This window comes from Chelonoidis abingdonii, chromosome 17 (genome assembly GCF_003597395.2).
Source record: "Chelonoidis abingdonii isolate Lonesome George chromosome 17, CheloAbing_2.0, whole genome shotgun sequence".
Classification (NCBI taxonomy): domain Eukaryota; kingdom Metazoa; phylum Chordata; order Testudines; family Testudinidae; genus Chelonoidis; species Chelonoidis abingdonii.
Window position 1 is genome coordinate 5,208,739 of NC_133785.1, and position 12,467 is coordinate 5,221,205.

The window sequence follows — 12,467 nt, forward strand, 5'->3', positions numbered from 1 at the left end:
CCGAGCTTGCCAGTGTCTCCCCCCAAGCTCCCCAGTCACTCGTTGCAGTCTCTCTGCTGTTTAAACTTGCAGCCTGTCTGCTCTCTCTCTCTCCCTGGGTTTAAATCTCCCTCCGCAGCGCCTCTGCCTCTGGTCTTTGCTCCACCACGTGCTCCTCTTCCCCCATCCCCCAACCTCATTCCTACCACTGCCTTTCTCTCTCTCTCTCTTTTTTTAATCCCTTCCCCCACGTGTTCACCCCGCTCCTACTGCTGCCAAACCTCAGTTGTATTACTGAAGTCTAGCATAAAACCCCATTGGTTACCCTTTTTTCTCTCTAACACACCTCACATTTTACATTTACACCACTGTGACACATTTTTACCTAGAATTGTTGGTTATTTAACACATTTTACCCATAACTGTTAGTTGGCTATATGCTGCTGTGACACACCCTTTACACAGAAATTGTTAGCTATCTGTTACATATATACTTCAGTGTTAATTGGTTACCAACTGTATTGTACCCCACTGTATTGTACCTCACTATTGAAACCCCCTATACTATTTACTAAAAGAAACTCCTCCCCAATTGTCTACCTTAACAAACCCCATACCCCTCACTATTGAATTTTCCCTGTTTTTGCATTTTCTTAATAAAGTTTATTTTGCACCCCACCAGTGCAGTAGCTGTCCCCCAAGATCCCCTACCTGCTGGCAGGGTCAGAGATTATCAGGGAACATAGGCTTGGGTGGCAAAACAAGAAGTCATACCCCTTTGATGGGGCGCAGTACTTGCATTCCACACCTTTGGCTGTTGGGATGCTGGAGGCTGGGGTCTCCCATATAGTCTTATAGTTCGACTGCATGGTCTTAATAAGCAGAAACACTATTCTAGATGGACCTTCTGGGCTCAGGATATCCACCATGGGGTCCTCCTACTCCACCATCTCCTCGGCCCGTAACCCCAAGTTATGAGCAAGCTTACACAGTAGCTCTTGGTGGGCTCTGTGGTCTACTGGTGGAGGTCCTGATACCGCTGTGCCTGCTATCATTTCATCTGGGAATGACGAAGAGGTCAGCAGCTGCTCTGCTGACTCCTGCTGGTCTTCTTGGTCCCCCTCCCCCAAAGGAGGGGCTTCCATCTCAGGCCTGGATAGCTGACCCTGGGGCAGCACCAGACTCGATGCTGGTTTCTCCAGTCTCCCGCCTGGCAACAGTGCAGACGGTCTGGACGCCGTAGCTTTCTGCACAGAGGTGTGTCGGTGCAGGGACCAGGACCGGTGCACCGAGTAGCTGGCCCTGGAGGGAGCCCCTTGTCGCTGGTGGTAGGCCCAGGGGGTGCAGAAGGGCCAGTGTCCTCGGGGTCCCCATTGGGATTGCCATTCAGCCAGATCTTCTCTGCTGTCTGGTGTGGGTAACTGTGCCAGATTCTGGCGACGCCGAGCATGAAGGCCATGGCAGTGCCGTCCATCTGTGCTGGCGGGAGGTCGACAAGCAGCTTCTTGCCAATTGGGAACGGGAACGGTTCCGCTGCTCGTGGGACTGGGACCGGTGACTTTCGGAAGCCTTCGGCGATGGTCAGCTCGCCTTCTCCGGGTGCCGGTCTCTGGAGGGTGTCAGAGAGCGTCGGGTCCCTTGCACCAACCCTGTGTGCTGACTCACCACTGGTGCCAAGGTTTCCTTCTGCGTCAGGGGTAACAGAGTCCACAGACTCGACGCTTGACTGGGACTAACGCCGGAAGCAATGCCGGGACAGTAACCTCAAATGGTGCACCATTGCTGGCTTTCCCCTCAATGGCACCACAGGCCCGGGTTCCGGAGGCTTCTCCCTGATCAGGAGAGGGCTCACGCCAACAACCCAATGAGGTTCTTTGCGACTTCAAAAGGTGTCAGGCACGGAGGGTTGATCCATTACTCCCTCAATCCCGTCATCCTCACTGAGTTCACTTATGACTGGACTCAGAGGGACTTGTGGCGCTGGTGCTGGTACAATGTCCATCCCGCTTTTTCCAGTGCCCAGGCCCTTAGATGGCGCTAGTGTCCTTTGCGGGGAACATCTGTGCCCTTCTTTTGGTTTGGCCTTGGGCTGCACCGAGGAGGATGAGTGGTGCTAGGGCCTACTTTTCTCCAGGGCCAACGGCTTGCGGTGCTTGTCCGGCACCGGGTCTCTCGATGACTCCGGGGTACTCTGCACCAAGGAGGCTGGAGCTGGCGTCGGGGGCTCCAGGCCCAATGGCTGCAGAGCTGCCTCCATCAACAACTGCTTCAAGCGAAAGTCTCTCTCTGTTTTAGGCTTAAACGCCTTGCAAATCTTACACCTCTCTGTTTGGTGTGCTTCCCCCAGACAACGTAGACAGGAGTCGTGGGGGTCACTAACTGGCATAGGCTTGCGGCATGTGGCGCAAGCTTTAAACCCGTGGGCCTGCGGCTTGCCCCGCGGTGAGTGCTGGAAGCCTCCAAGCATCTAATCTATCAATATCCACAACAAGAGAATGCTAAAGAACTGACAGCAGCTAAGTACTCTAAAGCTAAAGGATTGGTTCTTCTACGAGAGCAAGAGGTTGTTCCAACGCTGCCAGACGATAAGAAGACTGGAGGAGGTCGGGCCAGCAGGGGTATATATGCATGGCACAGCAGTCCTGCTCAGGCGGGGGCCCCGCCACCCTGATGGTTACTACTAAGGGAAAAGTTTCCAACGTTAGTACATGCAGCGCGCTCACACCTAATGTGGAATGGATGTGAACAAGCTCTGGAAGAAGAATCAAAGGTGTCCAGAATCTGGACACCTCAGCTGGATATATCAGAAGAAATCAGCTGCGAGATATAAGTGTAGGTGACAGCCACTAACTTGCATTTAACATTGCTGTTTGGCGCTTAACTATAGAATAAAGCAAAACATTTGGTTTTCTTTACAGAGCAGTTCAACTCTGCAAAGTGTCTTAGTAAATATGGCATCCTGGGGTTCCAGCTTACCTGTATTTCAGTTATTCCATGTCAAATTTGCTCAGTTTACAAGTAAAAGTTTTTTTTAAAAAAAAACACTTCAATTGGTAAATTTACACACTTACTCTTGGTTTGGACAGTCAAGATAGATTATTTTTCTCACATCGCCTGTAAAATCCTGTAGGGCAAGTTACACTTTCAGTGGCACCTGCATAACCCTACTGTCTCCAAATTACACCAGTTATAATAAAAGTAAAAGCAATTGTACCTATCTAATTGAGGGGCATAGTTTGGAGACAATGGAATTGCACAGGTATCACTAAGGGCATAACCTGGTGTACAGAATCCTTCTTTGTGGTGGTGGTGATGGGTGAGAAGAGAAGAGCCTGTCTTAACTGTCAAATCGTATGGTCAGTTTTCAGGACTGACAATGAGAAAAAAAACAACAACAACAACAACAGTGTTCTACTTTCACTGAAAGCAAATTTGATATGCCTGTTAATCATTAGAGCCAATAAACATGACAAGTTTACAGTCACCTTGCAACATGACAAAGGTATAGCACGAGATACGAATAACAAGAGGCAAACAGTTTGTAATGTAATTTTAGCTATTAAGCAGCCAAGACATAAAAATGGCCATCAACACTGTGTTAAGGAATCTTATAAAGCTTTATTAAATAAAACAAGTATAAACAGTCATATTTACATTCAAACTGTCAATTTTAAGGAACACCAGCATGTAAGGCACACCTGTATTTCTCAAGCACTAGTAAATAAATTACACAAAATCTCACAAAGGAATACTATTGAACAATGTGGCATTTTCCAGTAGTTCCATGTAAAAAAAACCTACATGCCATCGAATCTGTCTGTGTATACATTCATGTCTTTTGAATATTTGCCTGTATAATCTTGCATATTTCACTTATTTCTCACAAGAAGAGCTCAATGTTTTACTGGCTCACACTGTAATGACACAATATTATATTCCTTATAACAGATCACCTTCACTGAACTACTACTGCTTGTTGTTTGACAATTCACAACTAAGGAAATTATTCACAATTGTCCCTCTGACAGTATTACATATATGTAAACAAAGCTTGAAAACAAAGCCCACAGGGTGAAAGAAAATGACCAATATTTCAATTTTAATCATCGAAGGATTTAATATACCACGACTGAGGTAATTTTTCCCTCCTAGGAGCAATATTTTAAAGCTATGGCTTGAAAACCCTCTCTTCTCATGTTTTAAAATAAATGTGTAAAAATCTCACTCGTATGTACTTTGTTGGCAGTCTTCTGAAAAGCTCAGCATGTCTGAGCATGTGCAGTGATCTACCTCCTAGTTTAGTAAAGTAGATTCTGATTATTTTTTTTTGGTCAACAATGCAGTTTGAGTCATATGGGCCTGTTCTAGCCAATCAAAACTTAAAAAAAAAAAAAACAGAACAAAAACTGAAATAGTTTACTACCTATGCAATATGCTGCATACACTTATTTTATTACACACAGCTGATATACAGTAAGCACTCTTTTTACTATTAAGTAAAATATTAATTATACTATGCCCTGCTTGTACACACCATTAATAGCTAGTAGTAAAAGTCAACATTTTTAGGGTGCTCATATTGTACTAGAGACAAACAGGTTAAACTAACTGACATTCATACTTTGTTTTTATCATATAATGTGCCACTTAGTTCACAATGCAGTAACCGGGGCAGTGGTGATGCATGGAGGCTCAGTGTCTGCTGAGGTACCTATAGTTCTAAAACAATCAATAAAATACACTGTTCGTCATGTTTGTATTAACAAATAGAAAGCCAAAAATAACTGCCTTCACTCAAAAAGATTTGCATACTCCTTTGTAACAGTTCTAGAAATCTTCACTTGTAAATTATGGTTACTCAAGAAAGGCACATGCTTTTTAACATTCTCGGTCATTCAAGGCAGGAGAGTACAGTAACCATAAATATACTGCAATTGTACCTATGGGGAGCCATATTTATAATTTTCTGTAAAAAATAAAGAAAATAGACCAATCTATTCACAGTTATTACAGCATTTCCTATTTTTACTGGCAACTAATGAAGATAAATCACATTGTAAGGCTAAAATATAAGAACACTTATCAGTGCAACACATTCCTGAGTCTCATGATGATAATAATGGAGCCCAAAGAAAATGTTAGTCCTTTGAAACACAGACTCCTTCACATTTTTGGCTCACATTTTACCTGTTTTACTATTTTCCTTCTTTGAAAACCATGTTAAAAGAAAGTTAATTTCCACAGAAAGCAAATAAAAAAAAAAAAACCTTAATACTTAAGCACTTTCTTCTAAATGTACCTTCTAATTGCGTGACGCTTGCAGGAAAGCTAGTTTAGCACAAAGATAGCTAATTGTCCAGTCATCTTTGTCAACTGAACATAACATAAAAGACACAAGAAAGGATTTTATAGGATTGAAAGCATCCCCTTAAAAATTTAAAGAGCATTATGCATTAAAAAAAGGTGTTGCACAGTATACTACACTGCATTTTTAAGATGACTTGCATTATACTGGCATTTGAAAGTTTTTAAGCCTAGCTGAGAATTTTCCAGAGTGAAATGATTTTGCTAGCATTGACTTTTCTTCCAACCCAAGTATATGTCCTTGTGCAGATGAGTCCTGTAGTCTTTCTTTAATGTGAAGCATAACCAGTACTCCACAGCCTGGAGGGAGGACTGTTTTTTCTATCTGAGTACGAAGGACTGAGAGAAGCTGCAGATGAAACAGAAAAACCTACAGTTGTGGAGAAAGAGAGGAAACAATCATATTAAGGGCAGGGAAGCGAGGGAGTAAAAAACCAACCGCTGCTCTTAGATTGGATTAACACTGGAAGGGAGTCTAAGGATTCACTGAAAATAAAGCTCCATCTTTATATTTTCAGGTACATTTTATTCAAATGAAGATGATGGAACTTCTGTATTTCTTCTCATAAGCAACATGAATTAATGTATTGATAAAACCCCTGAGGCCCACTCATTTATTTTATTTCAGTAAATAATGACAGAAACTAATAATCTGTATTTGTTTTACCTCACTCCGAGTACCCAAAAGTCATTCATATGAAGTGAGGCTCCAGTTCAGCAAAATACTCAAGCACGTGCCTAACTATAAGCAAATAGTCCCAACTGAAGTAAAGTGGATTATTCATGTAGTTATGTGTGTTGCTGGCTCAGGGTCCTACACTATAATAGGCATTCAGTGACTCCTTTGTAGGACTGTGTGAAATTGATTGATTTTTTTTTCATGAAAGTTAATGCGATTTTTTCAATAATTAAGTTTATGTGGTTATTGACCACCTCATGTTTTGATTCTCCATGGCAGTTCAAGAAACTGAACATTTGTCATGGGCAGGTACCTCAAAACTCAAATTCACACAAAAAGTCACTGCAAGGAAAACAAAGAAATTGAACATTGTTGCAAAAAGTAAAAGAAGAAAATGAGTACGTGGTGGGGTTTGCAAAACTAATCCTGCTTAGTGGAAGTGAAGGGTTTGTGAATTCTCTTCTCGTCTCAACCAATGACTCACCTTAACATGTTACAAGCAAATTTAGGCCTCTATTGGAAGTAGGTAAATCTCTGTATTACTATTTAATAGGGGAACTTAAGGTGCATAGTTGCATTCAACTTCACACATCAAGTCCATGTCAGAAACATTATTAGAATACAAGTCTCTTGACAGCTAGATCCATTTCCCCCCAAATAATTTTAAATTGTAGTAAAATTGAACTCTTTGCAAACTCCAAACCAGGCACATGTCAAGAAAAGATTTAGGTACAAAAATGTCACCCAGCTGTAGTGGTTTTAGCTACTTTCTGTTTTGTCCAAACAGAATAAACAGCACTTTGGCACCTGAGGCCTCGATTTTTGGATAAGTCTGAATGTGCACTAGTTGGAGCTCTGGCCCTAACAGAATCGACAGAATAGTTCTATCAAGTCTGAATTCATTAACTCAGGGGTTTAAATACTTGCTTTTTCTGGTCAAGGGGAAAAAAGGAACAAGGTAAAATGGGAGGCCCTGCAGGTGCAGTGGGATTAAGAATTTCTTTGGAAGTTTGGTAATTTTATTCCCTGTATGTTACCTTCTGTTCTCTGACTCCTGGCGTAGTTTAATGATGCTTAGGCCAATTCTTTTTTTCCTTAGATTTTCAGTGGTATAGGAAAGCAGGAGACTAGGAAAAGCAAGTGAAAGGCTCATCCAGTTTTCCTTGCACCTGGCTTTCTTAATTACTTCCTTCAGATAAGATCTTCCATTCTTCTCAGCAATTTTTTTTAGCTAGTGAAGCTTCCAGCCCTTCTGCACTCTGTTCCCAGGGATCTAATACTGGGACTTTCACTGTAATTGAAGGCAAAGAAGTTTTCTTCTCTGCTCTGTGTAGACTATGTAGAAGATGGAAGTTTCCCTGTGCAGTGAGCTGGATACAGCAACTCCTCACTTAATGTTGTAGTTATGTTCCTGAAAAATGCGACTTTAAGTGAAATGATGTTAAGCGAATCCAATTTCCCCATAAGAATGAATGTAAATGGGGGGTTAGGTTCCAAGGAATTTTTTTTTGCCATACAGTACAGTACTATAGTTGGGAGGTGCCCCTGCCTTACCCCACACAGGCACAGCCCACTGGCACTGGAGACAATGAGGCAGGCAAGGAGGCTGAAGGTGCTGTAGGCTAGGAGAAGCATGTTGCGCAGCAGCAGCTTCCCCTACTCTGCAAGCACCAGGGGTGGGGGGGCTCAACCCTCGGGCTGTCCACGCCACCCCTTTCCCCAAGCCCCCACCCTTAATCCGCCTCTTCTTCCCCCCGCCATCCTCATTTACTCCGCAGGCCAGGTCCTTGCTCCTCCCCACTCCCTTCTCTGCCTCTGCCCACAGCAGTCAGCTGGCTTGCAGCGTTCAGGAGGCAGGGGAGGGAGGGGGAGCCTGTGTGCCGAGTCCTCACTCCTCCGCCCTCCCTCCTGAATGCCACAAACCAGCTGATTGCCGTGGGCAGGAGGCGGGGGAGGGGAAAGGTGCTGATCCACGGGGTCTGCTGGCAGGCGGGAGGTGCTGTGGGGTGGCATAGGGGAGCTGTTAGGGATGCTGCCAGCTGTGGACAAAGCAGCCAAGTGACTTTCTAGCGAAGCACTGCACAACTTTAAATGGAGCATGTTCTGTAATTGAGCAGGGACCTAAGAACGAAACAACATTAAGTGAGAGGCCATTAAGTGGGGAGTTACTGTACCTCACAAGATTCATTTAATACATGAAACATTGTAGAAGGTACTGTAGAGATGATCACTAAGACAACTGAAATCCAGGTAATTAATTTTGATTCCTTGCAGACCTTTGCTCAGACTTTAATAAAGGGTAATGTAATACCAAGGAGGAGGAAAGAAACCCTAAGCACATTTTACTAATTATAACAACATAAGAATTTTGAGTATTTCCCAGTTATGCTGGGATTGATTTCCAAATTAAAGTTAAATAGTCTCCCTGCTCATTGTTTTCCTTTTTAAAGACACGAACATGTCACTACTTTCCATGGGCTTTTCAACAACGGAGCCTGAAGTATTACTAAATCCTTTCTCCCAGGGCACTCTTTTGGCTAACCTTCATTCCACCAAGGCTGCTTTACAAATAAACAACCAAGCAAATAAATAAATAAAAGGTGTGTCTGTTCTGCCACAGAGGGACTGAAATCTCCATTACTGCACAGGAAACTTCACTGAAACTCTCTTAGTGGAATTTTCCAAAGATCGTAACTAAGACAAGATGTTAAAAATTTCTCTCTCCATCAGGAGTGCAACTACTGAGAGTCAAAGAATTCTGATTTTTTCTTATGTTTCTGATCAAACCTAAGTATGTACCTGTGTAACACTAGGATTTCTGATGTGCATGTTACATAAAAGGCAAAGTAACATCCATAGAAGGTACATACTGAGCTATGGGAGTTTTTGTCATTAGATTCCATAGGAGCAGGAACGGGACCTTAGTTTTCCCACTACTGCAGTTATTTCTCCCCCTCTCCCCCAATATTTCTTGCAAAATACCATTTAATGATCCTGATTCTAGTCTCCACCACAAAAATGTAAAGCACAAGTATTTCCACTCAGGTCTAAGGAGTCACAGTAGTATAGGACAGGTGTGTGTGAAATCAGAATCAGGAACACTAAAAGTTGTATGGTGTTTAGATGCCAGCCTTGTAATTTATTTCAGGATACAGGGTTCTCTTAGTGCAACCTCCTTGCAATAATTCAGATGCAATACCTAGGGTAACCAATTAATTTTATTTATAACTGGGTAACAGCTGCTTACTGTTATAGCTGTGTTGAGGTGTTGTCCTTGGGGTAAATGCTGGATAAGTGTTCTGTTCTTTTGGGGAGAAAACTGCATGGTAGGCTGAAAGACATTATCAAAAACATTTCAGAGTGGAAACTATTCCTTTAAAAGCACAGCTAAAATGTTTGAAAGTTAGGAAAATATGATTGCAGCTTTTTACTTCTTTACCTATGATCACAACAGCTGTCCCCGCCAGCAGTGCAAAAAGCGTGAAGAACATTACTTGATAGGAATCAAGGAAGTGTTGGAATAAGCTGGCTCCGTCTGTGGAACCGATTGAAAAGGAGAAATATCATATGATGTTATAAATAGCACTGTATCTTTCTAATCCTCTCTAATGACAACTGGGCTCTTTTCCTATCTTATTTTCTATTTCATTTTGAATATTTATTTGTGCATGATACATATTATTAGTTTAAATAACATGAATGACTTAGATTACAATGGCAATTTCCACTATAATGTTCAAAATGTGCTTGTCGGTGATAACTCAAAATAGATTGAAATGTCACACACATTGTTCCCACATCAGCCCACTAATCAGTTTTGGAAACGCCAAAGCTATGTTTGAGAGTATGTAAAAATTAAAGCAAGAAGTACTGTTGGATTCTATAGAATTATGGAATTTATGCCAGCTGGGATGGGCAAGCAGCCATTAAAGAGCACATTTCAAAGACAGTAATTGGACTGACCCAGAAAGGGAAATGTGTTCAGCTTCAGCCACAAGGAGCATTTGCATGCAAACCTTGCTGTCAGACTATTAGTGTTTATCTTACGTATCAGACAACTTTTTAAGCTGACTGTTACCCTGGCTCAAATCTAAGCCACACTAAGTTCTATACCACCACCTTGAACACTAATGAATGTTGGAGATTTATGCTGACACATGAAATATACAGATAGATACACTTACGTCTCATTGGCTCGCTTCTCTCAGCTACATAAATCACTGTCACCGGAACAGTGATCGACTGGTCAGTCACTGGGCTGGATATGGTAAGAGTGGTTGATAAGGACCCCTGGCTTGGAACTCCTGGATCAGATATACTTACAGTGTAGATTACATAACTAGGCAGGCCATACGATTTCTCCTTCTCAAAGGCCTTCACCATTGGTGACCCACATTTCACCTGCAAGACAAACATACTTTCCCAACAAGCACTGTGTATACCCTCTTTTCCTGGTTCAATGCCAAAGAGATGCATAAGAATTACCACTCTCTTGGAAGGAAAATCTGCTTCAAGGAGGAGCATATGTTGTAACCATAGAGCTATACCACCAAACTTCCTCAGATTCACTCTCCCTCTCTGCTCGCACAACTATCTGTTGCCTATTTAGTTTCAGTATTGCTGCTGCCAGTTTTGCTACCATCTCTTGCAAGCCTGGAGAAGAGCATGCATGTGAACTCCCCACACAGTAGCACATGAAAGCAATATCATCTCCTGCCAGGGCATGAAACAAACATGTGAGTGACCATCAACTAAATAGTGAAACTAACTGTACCATTCGGAAACAAAGTGAAAACAGAGAAAAATGTTTTCACTCCCTGCTCCCTACCTGTTGCATAACCTCCAGGGTTACTTCTAATAATACTTTACAATACAATAAATTTAACAGTATATTTCCACACAGAAATGTGATTCTTAACATAAATACAGCCGTACTGGGTCAGACCAAAGGTCCATCTAGCCCAGTATCCTGTCTCCTGACAGTGGCCAATGCCAGGTGCCCCAGAGGGAATGAATAGAACAGGTAATCATCAAGTGATCCATCCTGTCACTCATTTCCAGCTTCTGGCAAACAGAGGCTAGGGACACCATTCCTGTCCATCCTGGCTTCTCAAGTTGGTGGAATCTCTAAGACACAAGAATGTTAACATTGACTACAGTACTTAAAAGATCCTCCTATCCTTCTACAAATTAATCTTTCTACTGTCGGGCAACATCAATACAATGAGTCAAATACTAAAATGCTTTTAAAAAAAACCTAGCAAGGTTGATGAACACAGGTTATTATTGTTTTAACATCAGCTCTCAAACTTCATGATGAGTTTCTGCATTTAGTCCCTTGGGTGAGAAGAAAAACTATCAAATACTAGATATCCCAAAATATATCAAATATGGTTTACTTAGCTGGAGAAAATACACACAACTGTATGTGCACAATTACAAAAACTAGTGTTTTAATATCTTTCCCCTCTGAAGAGATTATAAACATCTGCAGTTCACACCACAGCAGGCACTATCAGAAGACATTTTTGAATTTTAAAGGTCATGCATGTATCAGTACATAAAACCAGAGAATCATAGCAGTTAGAGATGGCAAAGCATTGAGTCAGTCCACAGAAAGTGCAGCATATGGTCTCAGGATAGATGTTAAACTAGCAAACATGACACTTTATTTTTATCCAAAACAAGTCTGTTTGGACCTCTCACAATCGCTACTAAGAATGGATCTAACAATCCACACACATATAACAATGGGCAACAGGTTACAGCTGGTTGTGACGAGGTATAGGGGAACTAACTGCTCCCTAGTATACAGGGAGTTAAATTCCAGCTACACTTTCTCCTCCCCTTGCATAGGTGCCTAGGGGAAGATTTAGGAGCAGGACTGCTGGAAAGAGAGAATGGCTCTGGGAAGCCTCCATGCTAGCACAGCTGCTGGGAGTGCTGGGTGAACCTCAGGTTGAGAAATCTCCCTCCCGTGTTTTGCCCAGGTCCATTTGTTCTGATTTATGCCGAGAAAAAAAGTTTTACCCTGCTGAAAAATCCTGCCAATTACAGCTGCTTGATTTCTTCTGAGCCACCTCATTAATTCACTCCCCACCTCCTGGGGCTATCATCGTACACATACCCTGACTGTATGCTTTTGTTATATTTTTGTAAAGTGCTATGTATATTTACATTATGGGCTACTCTGTGACTTGCATGGCACCTCCACACATGGGAAAGGAAGAGCCCCTCCTTACACACTTGCATAGGTTACCTGGGCCTGGCCACACAGATGGGCAAACATTCCCCAGACCAGGCAGGCACCAGTCCCCATGACAAACTTGCCAGCACCGCTGAGCCAGCAGGTGCGCGTGTGTGTGTTGTAATCTGCTATAGGTATGAGCCAGCCATAAATGACTCGTTTCCTGGAGCAAGGAGAAAGCATGGAGGATATTATGCA

The 12,467-nt window shown here is 42.5% G+C and overlaps 1 protein-coding gene across 1 annotated transcript in view; it reads right to left on the reverse strand.

Moving 5' to 3' along the window:
• Positions 1–3,577: 3,577 nt before the first annotated feature.
• Positions 3,578–12,467, reverse strand: part of NUP210 (nucleoporin 210) — a 126,097-nt gene continuing 117,207 nt past the window's right edge. Inside the window, exons 37-40 of the mRNA XM_032764187.2 lie at positions 10,207–10,423; positions 9,462–9,557; positions 9,270–9,353; positions 3,578–5,713 (exon numbers count right to left, since the gene is read on the reverse strand). Coding sequence (XP_032620078.1) covers positions 5,613–5,713; positions 9,270–9,353; positions 9,462–9,557; positions 10,207–10,423 — 498 coding nt within the window. The 3' untranslated portion in view covers positions 3,578–5,612. The remainder of the gene's footprint in view (positions 5,714–9,269; positions 9,354–9,461; positions 9,558–10,206; positions 10,424–12,467) is intronic.